Source organism: Staurois parvus, unplaced genomic scaffold (assembly GCF_062004578.1).
Source record: "Staurois parvus isolate SC_StPar_1 unplaced genomic scaffold, SC_StPar_1.0 ptg000027l, whole genome shotgun sequence".
Classification (NCBI taxonomy): Eukaryota; Metazoa; Chordata; class Amphibia; order Anura; family Ranidae; genus Staurois; species Staurois parvus.
This window is the reverse complement of record NW_028317823.1, coordinates 4,330,010-4,349,484: the sequence shown is the minus strand read 5'-3', so window position 1 is coordinate 4,349,484 and position 19,475 is coordinate 4,330,010. Positions and strand designations below refer to the sequence as shown.

General features: G+C 41.6%; 1 protein-coding gene across 2 annotated transcripts in view; it reads left to right on the top strand.

The window, feature by feature from the left end:
• The window catches only part of LOC149471142 (cyclic nucleotide-binding domain-containing protein 2-like), a 349,105-nt gene that overhangs the window by 23,072 nt on the left and 306,558 nt on the right, over positions 1 to 19,475 (top strand). For both annotated transcript variants that reach the window (XM_089656547.1, XM_089656541.1), the window contains exon 2: positions 5,858 to 6,035. In XM_089656547.1, the coding sequence (XP_089512673.1) occupies positions 5,858 to 6,035 (178 nt within the window). The remainder of the gene's footprint in view (positions 1 to 5,857; positions 6,036 to 19,475) is intronic.

Here is a 19,475-nt window from a genome sequence, read left to right as displayed (position 1 = left end):
ACTAATAATCATCAATTTCATATGTAGGTTGAAACACAGTCATTAACTGAAACATTAACAGCTGTGTAGGAGGCCTAAAACTGGGTGAGGAACAGCCAGCTGCTGCTACTAAGGTAAAGATATGGAATATAGTTCCGTATCATAGGTTGTACACCATGGCAAGACAGAGCACAGCAATATGACACAAGGTAGTTATACTGCATCAGCAACATGACCCCCAGGTAAAGTTTTCAAAGCAGGCTGGTGTTTCAAGACGTACTGTTCAAGCTCTTTTGAAGAAGCACAAAGAAACGGGCTACGTCGAGAACTGTAGACCCAGTGATCGTCCTAGGAAGCTTAGTGCAGCAGATGAAAGACACATCATGTTTATTTCCCTTTGACATCGGAAGATGTTCAGCAGTACCATCAGAACAGAACTAGTGGAAATCAGTGGGACCCAGGTATATCTCTGTCCAGAGAAGTCTGGCCAGAAGTGGTCTTTATGGAAGAATTGCAGGCAAAAAACTATAGCTTAGATGGGGAAACAAGGCTAAGTGACTCAACTATGCACAAGAACATAGCAACTGGAGTGCATAAAAATGTCAGCAGGTGCTCTGGACTGCTGAGTCAAAATTAGAAATATTTGGCAATAGTAGGAGCCAATTTGTTTGCGGAAGGTTGGAGAGTGGTACAATAATGAGTGTCTGCAGGCAACAATGAAGCATAGTGGAGATTCCTTGCAAGTGTGGGGCTGCATTACTGCAAATGGAGTTGGAGATTTGGTCAGGATCAATGGTGTCCTCAGTACTGAGAAATACAAGCAGATCGCAGATACATATCTATCATACCATACCATACCATTAAGGAGGTGTGTGATTGGTCCCAAATTTATTCTGAAGCAGGACAATGACCCCAAACATACAGCCAATATCTTCAGCATAAAGAAGAACAAGGATTCCTGGAAGTGATTGTTTGGCCACCACAGAGCCCTGATCTCAACATCGAGTCTGTCTGGGATTACCGGAAGAGACAGAAGGATTTGAGGCAGCCTACATCCACAGAACATATATGGTTTGTTCTCCAAGATGTTTGGAACAACGTACCTGCCGTGTTCCTTCAAAAACTGAGTGCAAGTGTGCCTAAAAGAATTGATGCTGTTTTGAAGGCAAAGGGTGGTCACATAAAATATTGATTTTTATTTGGATTTCTCTTCTGTTCATTTATTTTCCATTTTGTTAATAAACTATTAGCACTTCTGTTTCTGAAGTCCTTCAAAATTTACAGCATTTTTTCACACCTAACTAAAACGTTTGCACTGTAGTGTATGTTATAGCAGGGTAGGATAAACAGAATACACAAACCAATAAACAGGTCAATATGTTAAACCAACTGATGTGAATTCTAGCCTCAAATATGGCAATTAACTAGACTGCAATAATGCTAAACCAAATTAACAGTTATACACATTGTTAATAAGGCCAGCATAAACAGTGAGAAACATGAATGGCAATAAAAAAATTTCCATAGTGACTCTCTGTACTAACCAATCAAAAAGTGTTCGAGAGTCCACTCTGTGATTACACCCCTGGATGTGGGTATTGTATATGTTTCCTAAGTGGGGTACCCTTGAAAGGTGGTTGTAAAATACCTGGCGCCTAAATTTGCAATATTAAGTTGGCTAACAATGGGCTTGTCTGTGTGGTGGTGCACATGTTACTGTCACTTTAAACTGCGTGCAGTGAGCAAACTTTGAGGAGGCTAAGCAAGGAGGTGCTAGGCAAATAGGGGAGTCTCCTACTGGCATTAAACTGCTGACAGTGATGGGATAAGCACAGTTGATTCCACTCACCAATCCGGACACACAGCGAATCTTGTCCTGAACATTGTCTTTAAGGACCTGACCCTTGGTAGCTCAGTTCTCCCCAGCTCTGGTCCCCAGTGGCTCTGTCTCTGCACCTCAACACAGGTCTCTTAAGCTCCCGTACTCGGTGGCTTTATTATTATTATTATTTTATTATTATTATACAGTATTTATATAGCGCCAACAGTTTACTCAGCGCTGTACATTATAATGGGAGACAGTACATGAGACAGTACAGTAACAATACAATGCAATACACGAGGGGTTCGAGGGCCCTGCTCCTTGGAGCTTACAATCTAGGAGGGAGGGGATAGTGGTAAAGGAGGAAATAGCTGTGGGGGATGGAGTGGAGTGGTACTGAACCCCAGCACAGGTCTTTTCATCTCTGGTGTAGGAACAGAGAGATACAGCTGCAGGACTGTCCTACTCCAGGTCCCCAGACACAAGACACAGCAGTGGCACCAATCTGTCCAGCTCTGCTATCTCCCACAAATGACCAAGACCTTCAGCTCACAGCCTGGGGAAAGTCTCTGCTTTCCTCCTCTTGCTGTAGAGTGTTGAAGTTTGTAGCCTGATTATCCTCCCCTGTGCAACGCTTCTCCAGGACTACTGTACCTATCCAGTTGCACACACAAGATCCCCAGCTCTTCTCCTGGTCTCCTACTACACACCTTTCCACATTTTCGTGTCTGAATGTAGAGAAGGCAGCTATCCTGAATGATGTCTAAATGATGCAGTATCTTCATTCTGGGCCACCAGCCCAACATATCATAATAATACTAGCCCAGGTCCAGTTCCCCTGGACAGGACCAAGCCTCAAAATCTACAATTTGTGATAACTTTCTTTATTTTGTATTCTTCTTCTGGTCACCTCTGGCCATTTGTAGCTAATTTCAGCACTGTAGAATAAAGGGGTGCAGAAGGTATTAAGAGGGGGTAAAGCCTATTCATCAGCAAATATGAAACCACCTCTCTTTTCTCTTATTATTATTATACTGGATTTATATAGAGGGCAAACTGTACAGTTATAATTCAATACAGGAGGAATCAGAGGGCCCAAGAGTTTACAATCTACAATCTTAAGCTGTTCTAAATAGAAAGCACAAAGCATGCCATCTTTAATAGTGCATTTAAGCACTTGTTTTTACTAAAATAATCCCATGATACAAGGGGCCAGGGCTGTATTTACCATAAGGCATCCAATGCCTAGTGCAGTAGGGTTAGAGGGGGCAGCCCTCCAAGTGTACAGATTGTGATTTTATTTCTCTCTTCTGTCCACTTCTGGACAATGTGGCTAAAATTAGCAAGAGAACTGTAATGTGACGTTTGTGCAAGCAGGGGTTCCCGGAGATTAGCTGCAGGATGCAGGCCTATTGAAAGCACTCAAGCTGAAATTGCACTCTGCATAGCTCAGTGAGGAAAGCTCTGAGAGCTGATTGGAGGGAAGAGACACACTCCCTTCCACACAGGAACAGAGTTAAGGTTATCAAACTGCTGGAGGTCCCTCCCCTGTCACCATTTTTCTCTTGGTGTCAGGAAGACCTGTCAGAAGTGACTGTCAGAGGAATGAAGCAGTGAACAGAAATGACACTTAGTGCTCTTAACCACTTCAAGTCTTGACACTTTTACCTCCTTCCAGTCCAGGCCAAATTTCAGCTTTCAACACTATCACACTTTGAGTGACAATTATTCATGCAACACTGTACCCATATTACATTTTTATCCTTTTTTTTTTGACAGATAGAGCTTTCTTTTGGTGGTATTTGATCACCACTGGATTTTTAATTTTTTTGCTACATAAATGAAAAATTACCGAAAAACATTTTAGTTTTTGTTATTAAATTTTGCAAATAAATAACTTTTCTTCATAAATTTAGGCCAAAATGTATTCTACATTTTTCCGGTAAAAATAACCCAGAAAGTGTATATTATTTGATCTGTGTGAAAACTATAGAGTCTACAAACTGTGGGAAATATATTTGAAAATTGATCAGTTGAGACCCTAAAATGCCAGCTGCTGGTATGGCATATGGCAGGGATCCAGACGCTGGTATGAGGTATGGTGGTGATCAGGACTTTAGCATGAGGTATTGTGGTGATCAGGACGCTGGTATGGCAGTAGCGAGGATGCTTGCATGAATTATGGGGGCGATCAAGATGCTGGTATGGGGTATGGCAGTGATCAGGATGCTGGCATAGAGTATGGTGGTGATCAGAACCCTGGTATGGGGTATTGTGGTAATCAGGATGATAGTATGGGGTATGTCAGTGATCAGGACACTGGTATGGGGTATGGCGGTGATCAGGACACTGGCATGGCATATGGGGTGATCAGGATGCTGCTTGTGGGGCATAGCGGAGATTAGGATGCTGGTGTCAGGCATGGAAGTGATCAGGTTGCTGGTATGGGCTATAACAGTCATCATAGCACTGGTAGGGTGTATGGCAGTAATCAAGGCGTTGGTATGGCGTATGGTGGTGATCAGGGTGTTGGTATGGCATTTGGCAGTGATCAGGGTACTGGTTTAGGGTATGGTGGTGATCGGGACACTGGTATGGCGGCGATCAGGACATTGGTATTGGGTGTTTTTGTTAGGGTTGCCACCTCATCCCTTTAAACCCGAACACATGAATTACCCAGGTTCTGGGGCTGATTAAGGTGTTAATTAACTCACTTAGTATCTTATCTTATCTGCAATAAATTAGCCTCAGAACCTGTGTAATTCATATGTGTTCTGTTTTAAAGGGCTGAGGTGGCAATCCTAGTTTTTGTGCACACTGGGACAGGTGACGGGTTGGCAGCATGTTTTAATATGTATATACTGGGGCACTCATCAGGGACACTGGAGTGGCTCTGACAGCAGTCTGTGAGAGTGAGGCTGACAGGCTACACTCACACACTGCAGGATCTCTTGTGTGAGAGCAGAGAGAAGTGATCTTTACTGTCACTTTCCATTGTTTACTATGTGAGTGCTGTGATTGGTCACAGCAGTCACATGGTAAACCACCAGGCGATCACTTGGACACAGCGGTAATGTGATTTGCTGTGTCCAGGCAACACACTGATCACTCGGTGAGTCGTGCAGGAGCCATTGATGTGAGATGACGTACAGGTACGTTAGGCCGCATTGGCAAAGCTTCCCGTCCGCCGTCTATGTGCAATGGGTGGATGGGAGAAGGTTAATTGTGACAAGTATGCACTATAGAGGAATACACTTTGTTAATATTTTATGTCTGAGATTTAGAACCATTTTAAATGTACTTCTGTGCAAAAGGCAGTGTTTTCCCGCATAGGATGCACAATTGTTCCGTGCATTGGTGTGCAGGCAATGCGGTGAATATTATTGGAGTGATTTCACATGTTATTTTTTGTTCTATAAAGGATAATGCACTATGTATATTTTTGTTTTTGTTTTTGAGGTAATCAAGTTTTTGCAAGAGGCTGAGAGTCTTTACACTTGAATGAATTTTGGACAACACGTATTTATTTATTTTTGTATTTTTCAAGAGGGACATTAAATTTTTGGTTTTTATATTTTTTGATATTTTTATATTTTGGACTTTAATTGAAAATTGTTATGGTTATAATTTAAGGAAGGGTTTTTATTATTTTTCACTGAGCATATTTATAATGAATGATATTCATACATTTTGGGATGAAACAGCTACACAACCGCAGCTTCCAATCTGACATGTGGTGGGTGCATGTGTGTCCCCAAACTCACACGGGGACCAACACCAAAACGGATGTCAAATTGGGAGCAGTGGCTGTGCCTGATACTCCCTAGAAACAGGGCACTGTGACCGGTGATCTTTGATTTCTCTCATGTTGTTCAGGTAGGTCTCCACCTCTCTAAAGCTGCCTACCCCTGGGTTAAACATTATCTTTCTTCTCCAAATATAATCCATACACATCCACTACTTAATGGCCCTGTAATCTATGTTTCATGAAAATGTCATATTCCCAGTAATAAGCTCATAGAGACATAATCTAACTTTTCTTTGGTGATCTTGCAGCTCCTTTGTGGTTGATTCTGAGCCCAACAATCCTTTCACAGACAGAAGTTTGGATGGCGGTGACTACGAAACAGAAGCAGCGGTCTCTGGAGGTTATATTGTGCAGATGATTCCCGCAGAAGCTTTTGAAAGCACAGAACAGACGGAGCATTGTGGCACAGCACTCATAACTCAGAAGGTATCAGTTGAAAAGTTTATATAGTTAGTATATAGACAGTCCATGAAATTCATAAATGATATACTTTTCATTAAGAGGGGATGATGCGGTGCTGTGTGCATTATGGTGGACCAATAGGTCAAATTCACATCTGTGAATGGGCTCAACACTGCTTACATGCGAAAACCCCAGGGGTTCCCAGCCATTAGCTGCGGGAGGCAGCCCCATTGAAAACAGTGGGAGGCTGCTGGCCTCTGCAGCTAATTGTGGTCACTCGCTTGCAATCGCTCATGCAGCAATCAACTGCGGTTGCCTGCATCCAGGGCTGATCACTTGCAGGTAATCATTACATGAGCAATTATATGTGAGTGACCAAGATTAGCTGAGGGAAACGGAAACCTCCCATTACTTTCAATGTGGCTGCCTCACACAGCTAATCACCGGGAACCCCTGCTGGGGGTTTTGCTTGTAATTGGTGTCATTCTAACTCACAGATGTGAAAGTGACTATACTCAAATGTTAACATAAAGCGATTTATGCAGTCTTGCTGGGGTGGATACATGGCAAGTGACAAAAGGACCTTTTTTGAGAAATTGCTGTATAAGGTTCCCTCCAGTGCTGTTCGCATGCCCAAAAACCAAAACAATTGGCCATGTGAAGGGAAGCATCGTAGTTTAAATTGGCTGCTCTTCCTGATTGGCCAATGGCCCATTTTGGGCATTAAATTAAAACAGTTTTTATTTTTTAAAGACATTTTGCTGGCCAAGCCAAGCGCGTTTCCATTTTATTACTGGATCTATGTGTGATTTATTCAAAATAATCTAATATGCAAACAGTTGAATAGCTATACCTTCCTTCTGGTTGATTAGACTCTATTTAGATCAGATTCAATCAAACTGAGTTGAACAACTAGGGTGGAAAATTATCAGTTGTTTTACATCAATCAGCAGCACCAAGATACTTTTTTTCAGGAATAGAATCATATTCTGTTCGATCAATTTATGTGATTACATGGTGGAAAAAGGGATGTGATTGAAAATGTATGATCATATCTTAACTTTCATTCAAAATCCACTTCCCTTCATGTGGCATATTGATTGGTTGGGTTGAAGATTATAGATTGATCATTCCGATCAGAAGAGATCAATTGGCAAAGAAATGAATCATTTATCAAAGTGTGTATGGCCACCATATGTTTGTAACTCTCAATGGCATCTTGGAAGACCATGTAAAAATACTGTATCTAAATGGGAAACTTAAATTTCCCATATGACACTTAATGGAAAACACAGAGGTAGCTACTATTGGCTAGTATACAATGTGACTTTCGGTACAACATTGTTCACTATGATGAAATATGAAAGGAAAAATATATATATTCATATAACAAATTGCTATAGCAATATTTAAATATATATACTCTATATGTACAGTTAGGTGTCCATATATATTTGGACACAGGCACAATTTTAGTTGTTATCAGGTATTTACCAAACCATATTCAAGCTATAGTTATGTAATGGATATGGGCTAAAAGTTCACATTCTCAGATTTAACTTGAGGGTATGTACATCCAAATTGGAGGAAGGGTTTAGGAATTACAGCTCTTAAGAGTAGCCATCCCTCCTTTTTCAAGGGACCAAAAGTAATTGGACAATTGAATAAAAAGCTGTTTGATGGGCTACTCCTTCATTATTTCTTCATCAATTAAGCAGGTAAAAGGTTTGGAGTTGATTCTAAGTGTGGTATTTGCATTTGGAATCTATTGCTGTGAACCCACATCATATGTTCAAAGCAGCTGTCCATGCAAATGAAACAGGCCATTGTAAGGCTTCAAAAACTAAACAAATCCATCAAAGAGATAGCAGCAACATTAGGAGTGGCCAAATCAACAGTTTGGTACATTCTGAGGAAAGAAGAACGCGCTGGTGAGCTCAGCAACATAAAAAGACATGGATGTCCACAGAAGACAACAGTGGTGGATGATCACAGGATCTTCTCTATGGTAAAGAAAAACCCATTCACAACATCCAGACAAGTTAAGGACACTCTCCAGGAGGTGGTCGTATAATTGTCAAAGCCTACAATCAAGAGACTTCACTTGAGAAAATACAGAGGGTTTACCACAAGGCGCAAACCATTCATAAGCCTGAAGAATAGAAAAGCCAGATTAGACTTTGCCAAAAAACATCTAAAAAAGCCAGACCAGTTCTGGAAAAGCATTCTTTAGATGGATGAAAGATTAATCTGTACCAGAATGACAGGAAGAAAAAAATGTGGAGAAGGCTTGGCACAGCTCAAGATGCAAAGCACACAATGTCATCTGTAAAACATCGTGGAGTCAGTGTGATGGCATGGGCATGCATGGCTTCCAGTGGCGCTGGGTCATTGGTGTTTATTGATGATGTGACAGAAGACAGAAGCAGCCGGATGAATTCTGCAATGTTTAGAGATATACTGTCAGCCCAGATTCACCACAATGCAGCAAAGTTGATTGGACGGCGCTTCACAGTACAGATGGACAATGGTCCAAAACACACTGCAAAAGCAACCCAGGAGCTTTTGAAGGAAAAGAAGTGGAATATTCTGCAATGGCTGTGTCAATCACCTGATCTCAACCCAAGTGAGCATGCATTTCACTTGCTGAAGGCAAAACCTAAAGGCAGAAAGACCCACAAAGAACAACTGAAGACAGCTGCAGTTAGAGCCTGGCAAAGCATCAGAAAGGTGGAAACCCAGTCTTTGGTAATGTTCAGGGGTTCCAGACATCAGGCAGTTGTTGCCAGTAAAGGATTCTCAACAAAATATTAAAAATTAACATTCTTTTTATGATTATATTAATTTTCCAATTACATTTGAGCCCCTGAAAATGGAGGGACTGTGAATAAAAATGGTTAAAGTTCCTAAAATTTGTACTTGATATATATGTTCAACCCCTTGAATTAAAACTGAAAGTCTGCACTTCAAATTCATTTGGATTGTTTTGTTTGAATTTATCCTAGTGGCATACAGAGCCAAAGATATGAAAATTGTGCCTATGTCCAAATATATATGGAATATATGGACCTAATTGTGTGTATATATATATATATATATGTGTACTATATTACCAAAAGTATTGGGACACCTGCTTTTGTACTTTAATGGCATCCCAGTCTTACTCTGTAGAGTTTAATATTGAGTTGGCCCACCATTTGCAGCTCTAACAGCTTCAACTCTTCTGGGAAGGTTGTCCACAAGGTTTAGGAATGTGTCTAAGGGAATGTTTGACCATTTTTCCAGATACGCATTTGTGAAGTCAGGCACTGATGTCCGCTCTAATTCATCCCAAAAGTGTTCTATTGGGTTGAGGTCAGGCCAGTCAAGTTCCTCCACCCCAAATTCAATCATCCATGTCTTAATGGACCTTGCTTTGTGCACTGGTGCACAGCCATGTTGGAACAGGATGGGGCCATCCCCAAACTCTTCCCAAAAAGTTGGGAGCATGAAATTGTCCAAAATGATTTGATATGCTGACAACTTAGAAGTTTCCTTCACTGAAACTAAGGGGCCAAGCCCAACCCCTGAAAAACACCCCACAGCATAATCCCCCCTCCACCAAACTTTAGACTTTGCACAATGCAGTCAGACAAGTACCGATCTCCTGTCAACCACCAAATCCAGACGCATCCATCGGATTATCTGACAGAGAAACGTGATTCGTCACTCCAGAGAACACATCTCCACTGCTCTAGAGTCCAGTGGTGGCATCCTTTACACCACTGCATCCAGCGGTATGCATTGCACTTGGTGATGTAAGGCTTGGATGCAGCTGCTCGGCCATGGAAACCCATTCCATGAAGCTCTCTACACACTATTGTTGTGCTAATCTGAAGGCCACATGAAGTTTGGAATTCTTTAGCTATTGACTCTGCAGACAGTTGGCGACTTCTGCGCACTGTGCACTTCAGCATGCGCTGACCCTGCTCTGTCATTTTACACGGCCTACCACTTTGTGGCTGAGTTGCTGTTGTTCCAAGTTGCCTCCACTTTGTTATAATACCACTAACAGTTGACCATGGAATATTTAGTAGCAAGCTAATTTCACAGATGGACTTACAGATGGATCATGGTACCACACTTAAATTCACTGAGCTCCTGAGAGCAACTCATTCTTTACCAATGTTTGTAGAAGCAGTCTGCATGCCTAGGGGCTTGATTTTATATACTTGCGACCATGGAGGTGATTGGAACACCTGGATCCAATGAGTTAGAGGGGTGTCCCTCCCAATACTTTTGGCAATACAGTGTGTATATACAGTATATGTAATCTGGTCTATATGCTTTCTAAGTTGAAATGCCAGCAAAAATTGTGAGGGTTGGATGCCTGATGCCTGATGCCTGATGCCTGATGCCTGATATCTGTGTACCCCTTAAGGGGATTTCCCCTTTCTTTATGTCCTGGTGGCAAGTGCTTATTCAGACAGAAAGTAAGAAGTAATTTCTCAAATAGGAAAGAATGTGGAAATTATAGAGGAATTCCAGGTATGGATATAGCTTGGACTAATGTAACTATGTACTATACTATACCTGGCCAATGCCCCTGGAAGCTGGAATTCACTGAAGTAGGCACCGCTACTCCAGTGATCTCCACTTGCTTCCGGGTCCTGTGCTGAGCTGCCGGCCTGACTCATTGTGAATACAGGAGGTTGGCTACTTGGCACAGGCACCATTCAGAGAATGTTTTGCATTTTCTGAATGAATGCAAAACACAATTGATGTCACCACCCTACCTCTTCACCTCATCCACTCAGAGAACACTGACAAAATCCAGCACAAGCTTGCTCACTCTTTAGACATACTACATAGAGAGTTTTGGAGCTTTGAGCCTCAGGCCACAAAATGCTCAGGTGCAAATAGGGTCTTAGGAAGATTTCTTCTCAGTTTTGCTCTTGTGACAGGTGATGACATGATGGGAACATAGACAACAATAAACTCCTGACAAAAATGTTAACCCTTCCTCATTCTATCAAAAAAAGATTTGCTGGAGGTCTACTTTTATACTTATTTTTGAGAAGCTTTTCCACTTTCACAAAGAGTGAAAACCCCAAATGCTACCCCCTTCCCCCATACACACACCTCAATTAGAGCTATTATCCATTATAATTGCCTGAACACAGGTATTTCTTTTTAGCCTGGAATATCCCTTAGCTTGTTATCTTCAGTTTGATGATCTGCATAATGAGCTCTGTTCAGTATTGCACCTAAAGGCAAAAGATACACCATACTTCTCCTTCTCCTATTTAGGCAGATAAAGTACTTTAATTCCATAAGCATTCTCGTGCATAATAACATTGTTCTTAATATAAATTCTGACCTTTGAATGCCTTTAAATTGGTTTCCATGGAAATATATATTTTGGATAGACCAAGAATGTAATTGTTTCTGGAAGGGAAATATAAGCTTAAATACAAGTTTTGCTTTTAAGAGAACATTATATTATATTTCCAGATCTGTATATTTACATGGATTTGTTCTCTGATATTATAAAGGAATGAAAATGACACTATAGAACGAAAACTTAGAAATGCCGAAACACGATGGCAGTGGGGCACCGCCACAAGCGTTTTCACACAACATGGGCTCTTTTTTGACTGAGGAAGACCAGGTCTTGGGAAATGTACCCACAAACATTGGCTTCTGATTGGCCCATGCCAGTTTTCAGCTATTGTGTGATCAGATTTAATTGCTTCAGGTTTACTTTCAAGCCCAAATCCATTGAGTAGCCAAAATAATCTCACTGGCATTTATCTTGTGTGGCTAACTGCCCTGCGAGAAAGCAACCCTAAATTGCCACCAGCAATGTCGATGCTAGCTAAGGTGCCCTCCTACCATTCCCCTGCAACAGGACCAAATTAAGGTACGCACACATCTGTAATGAGGAGAAACTATGCCATCTTAGGTCACTCATATTCACCTTCAGAATTAAGGACTGTTCACACGTTCAGTCTTTTAATGATTAAACTGTGACAGAAGCATAATGTACAGTTCTTTATATCATGACCTTTATCTTCACTCTTCTAGACCTGTTATTTATACTCTAAACAGTGCATGTCCAACACAAACTTAGGCTAACTGCCCAGCTCTTCTGTTCTCACTGTAGGTCTCCTATAGGTTTGTTCTCCAACTGAGTCTGCTACTGCCTACCCTAAAGGGTTCACTTCTTGAGCTTACAGGCTTACATAGCAGTATAACAGGGGTAGCCTCTTCCCATCATCCTTTGCCTCAGGTTCTTTCAGCACTAGCTTATATATGACAGGCTAGCCTCACTTACCAAATCTACAATGTCACTTGAAAGTCGCTGGTGCGGCATTGCTTGAGAGTCATATATATGGCACCTGGTGCCACTGACACAGCGTTGCTTGAAAGTCAGATATGTAGCAACTGGGGTCACTGGTACAATGTCACTTCAGAGTTAGCTATGTGACAACTCGGGCCACTGGTGTGACATTGCTTGAGAGTCAGATATGTGACAGTTGGGACCCTTGGCACAACATCACTTGTAAGTCAGATTTATGGCACCTGGAGCCAAAGATCTCGCTTGACAGTCAGATATGTGACAACTGGTGCAACATCGCTTGAGAGTTAGCTATAAGGCAGCTGGGGCCACTGGCACTACATAGCTTGAGAGTCAGGTACGGTGAAACTAGGGCCACTGGCTCCAGCCACAAGAAATCAGAATGATTTGTTTTTATGGTGCATATTCCGAGGCTGCCATCTTAATCCTGGAATTCTTAATCTGGAACAAGATGCAGTTAGTAAAGCATGGTAAGTCTACATTATGAACCTTCATGCTTATTCTATGTCAATGACTTAGAAGGTAGTAAAGCCAAGCTCACAGTCACAGCCCTGGAGCCTGTACCTTGAAAAACAATTAATGTCCAACTCTGGGCAAAATATAAATATTTTTTTTTATCCCTCCCTCCCACCTTCCTCTAACCCATCTTTCAAGTGTTTTTTTTCCCTTAGCTGGTGAAGTCAATCATATTAACTAAGCCCCCACATCCAGGTCCCTCACTGATGCTGCTGCCACGTGTGGGGACTGCTAATTCAGTGTAGCACACTAGCCCTAACCGGCCGATTCTCTTCACTCCCTGTGGTCTGACTTTAGTCTTCTGGATCCTGAGAGCACTCCTCCACTAGGTAGCCAATGCAGGCAGTGAGATGGATACGCAAAAGAAGGACACATCAAGAAGTAAATAGAAAGGGGAAGAACCAGGAACTGGATGCTCACATGACCACAGCTTTTGGTAAGTAAAAACAGGCATTTAGATTTAGTCTTTTTTTTTTAACCCAGCGGTCAGAGAGGATGTAGGAGAGAGTTTACTTTTATCCTAGAGTTGGACTTTAAGCTATGGCAGCCCCTATATTATATCCTTCATGGGTTCCCTTTGACATTACCTGAACCGCCATGTCATCCGGGAGATGGAGACTGGCCTCTGAGTAGATGATTCTACAAAGCCTCAAAAAATAAAGAAAAATTATGTTCTATTTAAGATAGCACTTTATTTAAGCACAAGAAACGTCTCCAATTATATTAGGGATATAAAACAAAACAGAGACTGAACAGAACCTTAAAAGCCAACATTATGCGCCGTCATCCTGATCCATCGTTCACATATTAACGTTCATTAAACTAAGCTGCAATTCCTCTGTTGTGTTATTTGCACTAAGCAGGTCTTTTATAACACATTAAGGTGACTGGTGACGGCAAGGTGATAGCCCAGCCAGAGTAAATTTGCCATTACTTTGGATATGTGTCATGTTGTTCTCCATAAGCCTTCAATCACACAAATACAGCGTAATTCATCCCTTTCACAGCAGCCGCATAAACCTATTTCTGCAGCTGAGAGGTTCCGTATACCGTCGGTTCCAGGACATGTGTTTTGTATTATGCTGCTACTGTCATTTGTCTTCTGCTGCATTTCAGTGTCCAGCGAACATTACCAGCTGCCTGGTTGTAACTGAGAAGCTGTGTTTTTATATAGCCAATAGATCATAACTTCATGGTAAAATGTCCCAATCAATTAAGGCTCATCTTGTGATATTGGTTAAAGGCAACCTGGCGCAAGAGAAACTTGGAGGCTGCTGTCTATCTTCTGCCTTAGTTAAAATGCTAGATTCCTGAGTGTTGTGCTAATCCAGGTGTATGTGAAGGGCATTGCAAGAAATGTAAAGTGGAATTAAAGTCTGCAGTACTTACATCTGCTTCAAGGGTGTGAGGTCCCTCACTGGAGGTGGCAACTTCTACCTATAGAAGAGAAAGCCAGCACTCAAACAGTCAACCTCAGGTTTTTAATGAGGTCATTTTGCAATAACAACATACAAATATGCAAAGGTAACCATAACACATTTTGCATATCTGTACATTGCTCTTGGAAAATTAACCTAATTAAAATCCTGAGGTTGACTGATTGAATGCTGCTCTCTCTTCTATTGGTTGTTGATGGTGTCACCATTAGCCTTGCACCCCTGACAAAGAAAATGAAAGGTTGTGATGCTACAGGATCTGTTACAGTAATCTTCTGCAGGCATCATCAGGTTGTTAGGTTGGGTGTGCCTTGATTAGCAGATGTGGGATGATCTCATTCTTGCGCATACACAGGAACTCAGTCATCCTGGCACACAGGATTTGTGCTGGAATGAAGATTGAACAGTGCATGCGCAGACTAAAAGCAATCAGGTATGTTTATTTTATTGCTGAAGAGACTTTGCATGTCTTTTCTGCTAAAATAGTGTGCCTGCTTGCTGTTTTTAAATTAAAATCTTTAGAAACTTAAAAAAAGCATGTTTTATTATTTAAAATATAACTGAACTTTAAGTTGAAATCAGTTGAATATGATCAAAATGTATCTAAATAAAAGATTGTCAAAGTCTAAGGCCTCATTCAACATCCTAAATGGTGTGGCAAGTATACTACAGATACTGGGATCCCAGGTGCTCTGATCAGCTTGGGCCATTCTGCCTGTACAACTCAATGCCTGCAGCTGTAGGCATGTATCCGCATGTGTCTGCACTTCAGGCGATTACCTCCAGTTAGGGGCAGATGTTCGGACCTGGATGCAATCTGTCTGCATCCAGGATCAGACATCTGTCCCTAAAAACAGGTAACTGTTGAATGTTCAGAAACCAGAATCTGGTTGCAGATGACAAAACTTGTATTGAAGCAAAGGCCCAACTAAGGTGCGAGAGAGCACAACACTGGGAAACACTCACAGTTCTGTGCAACTTGGGAATGTAGCAGGTTATGATGCACCGATAGCGTCTGTCACAGGGGGCCTGGCCATTCTGGTCCCAATGGGGAGGGTTCCAATGCAGGATAGTGTGTCCCTAGCCTATCCCTACTCATGCGGACCTCTCCCTGACACAAATCACTTCCCCTGACAGATGGGTGCCCTTTCCCTACATTATCAACTTTGAAAACTGCACACCAAAACCTGGCGACAGGCACCTAAAAAAAGCTGTGCTGACCAAAGATAGCCACCAGGGGTCATCTGAATGTAGCATAGCCAACCGAAACACTGCATCAGGGGACCAAGATACCATAGAGAAACCAGATTTCCCCTGACTTCCTTTCCAGCTGCAGCACTGCTCTGGTCGAATGCCAACTACAGTGGAGATAGCAGACTGCACCTGCCTGCATGTACATGTTTGTAGCTGTGGACATCTCCAGCTCCTTTCGGTTTGCCATGGAATTGGGCAGGCTTAATGGCTGTCGCTGATCAGAACATCTGGAATCCTCTCCGTATTTGCAGCACCATAGCTGATTTATGACATCTAAATGAGGCCTTATAGTTTGTTTTCTTTAGAAAGCAGCCTCAGTAGCAAGGCTTGTCTCCTGTCAGCAAGCTGTAGAGAAGGACCCTTGCTCTCTATGTGGGAGTAGTGGTTTTTCTGCATATGGCCAGCATGCCTAATTCTTAGCCCTGCTATAAGTCTCTAATCGGCAAAGCTCATTTTCTTTGATTGCAGAGCTCTGAATTTGACTTAACAAGTGGTGCATTGGATTTCTGCAGAGAGACCACTGATTACACACAGGGACCAAATGTCCCTCTCTACAGACCTTTTCTTTAATGCACCTGAAATGTGTCTCACCACATGCCCCCTGGATCTTGTCTCCTCTCAACTACTACGGTCACCCTCTTCTGTCCTATGCTCACTCACTCACTCACTCACTCACTCACATCTTCAATCTCTCCCTCTCTATTTGTGCCTTCCCCACCCCTCTAAAGCATGCACAAAAACTGTTAGAACGCTTAGTCTGCAATCGCTTGAGCTCCTACCCCACTTACAACAACCTTCTTGACCCTTTACAGGCTGGCTTTCGCTCACTCCACTCTACTCCACTGAAACTTCCCTACTAAAACTCACTAATGATTTACTAACTGCTAAAACCAATGGCCACTACTCCATACTCTTACTACTTGACCTCTCTGCTGCTTTTGATGCTGTTGACCATCTCCTCCTAAAAAAAACCCTACACTCTCTTGGCCTGCTCTCTCCTGGTTCTCCTCCCACCTATCGCAGCGCTCCTTCAGAATTACCTATAACTCTGTCTCCTCCTCTCCACTTCTTCTTTCTGTAGGGGTCCCTCAAGGTTCTGTCCTTGCACCCCTTCTCTTCTCCATATACACCTCCTCCCTTGGTTGCTTGATATACTCCCAAGTACCATCTCTATGATGATGACACAAAAATCAATCTTTCTACTTCTCACCTCACCCCTCCAGTTTCCTCTTGCATTACTAACCTACTAAGTGACATATCGGCATGGATGTCACTCCACTTCCTCAAACTCAATCTTTCCAAAACTGAGCTTATACTATTCCCTCCAGCCCGTGCTTCCTCCCCTGACTTCTCCATCAAGATCAATAATACAACCATCAGTCCCTCCGCTCATGCCAGGGTACTAGGTGTAATCCTGGACTCCCATCTGTTCTTTCAGCCCCAAATCCAATCACTGTCCAAATCTTGTAGACTTCACCTCCGTAACATCTCCAAGATACGCCCGTTCTTAACCTCGGAAACCACGAAGCAACTTATTCACTCCCTTGTTATATCTCGCCTTGACTATTGTAACTCCCTCCTCATTCAGTCTATCATGAATGCTGATGCCAGACTCATCCACCTTACTAACTCTTCCATATGTGCCATCTCTCTCTGCCAATCCCTCCATTGGCTTCCCATTTCCCAGAGAAAAAAATTCAACACATTAACAATAACATATAAAGCCATTTATAACTCTGCCTCAAATTACATCACCAATCTTGTCTTCAAATATCACCCAAACCGTCCTCTCCGCTCCTCCCATGACCTCCTGCTCTCTAGCTCCCTTGTCTCCTCCTCCCATGCTCGTCTCCAGGACTTCTCCAGAGCCTCCCCCATCCTCTGGAACTCTCTACCCCAATCTATCCGACTATCACCTACTCTGACCACTTTTAGGCAATCTCTGAAAGCCTATCTCTTCAGGGAAGCCTATCCTGCCTTCAGCTAATGACGGAATTTTCTATTCCTTCTATCAGTTCATCCCCCACAGTTATTACCTTTTGTACCACCAGCCCCTCCCTCTTAGATTGTAAGCTCCAAGGAGCAGGGCCCTCCTAACCCTCTTGTATTGAACTGTATCGTTGCTGTATTGTCTCCCTTTATATTGGAAAGCGCTCAGCAAACTGTTGGCGCTATATAGATCCTGTATAATAATAATAATAATAATAATAATATTATTTTAATTCTACTAAAGATTCAGTTTGACTTTAGTATAAGCTAAACAGGGTCAGACCATGTTCCCCATCAGGAATTTGAAGAATAGATAATATAACATATAAAATATAGTATCTGTATCAGACAGTAATCCTAGCATTAAATGATCACAGGATTACATCCTTGTAAGATCCTAAAATACAGTGGATTGTATGGTATTTAATATCCTACTGTAATACAATACTGGAATAATATTGACATATTATATTATGTCAGCATAATGGCAATGCATTAGGAGTACTTAGCTAATCTACTAAATTAATGTGAGTTGTGGTATTTGTGCCAATCCACATTTTATTTCTGACTGTATCCCCAATTTTTCTTTCCTGTCCATGTGACACCTGCATAAGAAAGGAGGGGAATGGTTTTCATGAATACAGGGTTTCTGACCCTGTATTCTACTAAAAATGGTAGGGTTGTCATCCTCATCCATTCTTCAAAATACACTGTTCAACAGGTAAAAAGTTTTGGGCATAAAATTAGCTAATCTTACATAATTTTGGGGTGCTGAAAACGAAAATGACCCTAAAAAATGTTGATTGGCTCTAGTTTCCATGATATATTCACCCATCTAATGACGTAAGCCATTCAAAATTATGATGCAACTTCAGCTGCATATTGCGCAATTGATACTGGTGACCAATAGAAAATTGCATGTATACTGAGATGATGCAATATTAGCCTTTAATTGCATCACTTCACTGCATAAAAGCTGCAGTATCTGTAGCTGATTGTAGTTCGACAGCGTCTTTACATTTCGTTTTATGCTTATATAGGCTACTCAGTAATGCCTCGAACTTGTGTGAATAAATCAGATAATTTCTGCTATATCTAGGTGAAATAACTTTTATCTCACAAAAAAGGAGGATAACAGGAATGATTAAGAAAGCCTACAACTTGTATTTTGGCTGCAAGATAGGAGACCAGGACAAGAGCTGGGCACCACATATATGCTGCAATTCTTGTGGGACGGCACTGGAGCAATGGTTGAATGGAAAAAAGGCATCTATGCCTTTCGCTGTGCCAATGATTTGGAGAGAGCCAACAGATCATGTTAGTAATTGTTACTTTTGTATGGTGCTTCCAAGTGTAAAAGGGCTAAATAAGAAGAAAAAGTTATCTGTGCACTATCCAAATATTCCATCGGCAATACATCCAGTTCCTCATGGAGAGGGGCTACCAATTCCTAAAGCACCAGAATCCTTCGTGGTTGAGTCAAGTGAGGAAGAACCTGAAGCGTGTAGTCACGTGCAGTTGTAAGAGATAGCCCTTTCCTCGAATACAAGAGAAAAGCCAAGAGAAGCAAAACCGACACAAACTGAAGACAAAACTAGTGAGAATCCTAAGTATTAAAATGATTCAACTTAGCTTATGGCTATAATTTTTCTTGGTAATCCTATGCAATATATTATGCCATTTAGGCTTTGTTATGTAGTCAATATCACTTGCTTTATATTTGTGGAAAGACATCTATCTATATAATTATTGTGCATTATGTAGTCATTACGCCTATAGTAGAAAACTTTCCGTTTACAGAAAAACTAGAGCCAATTGGCAAATTTCATTGTTATATTTGAACTCAGAATGTGAAATTCATTAAGAAATGGATCCTTTTGTTTCCAAAACTGGCAAAAAATAAAAATTTGTTGAACAGTGATATTAGTT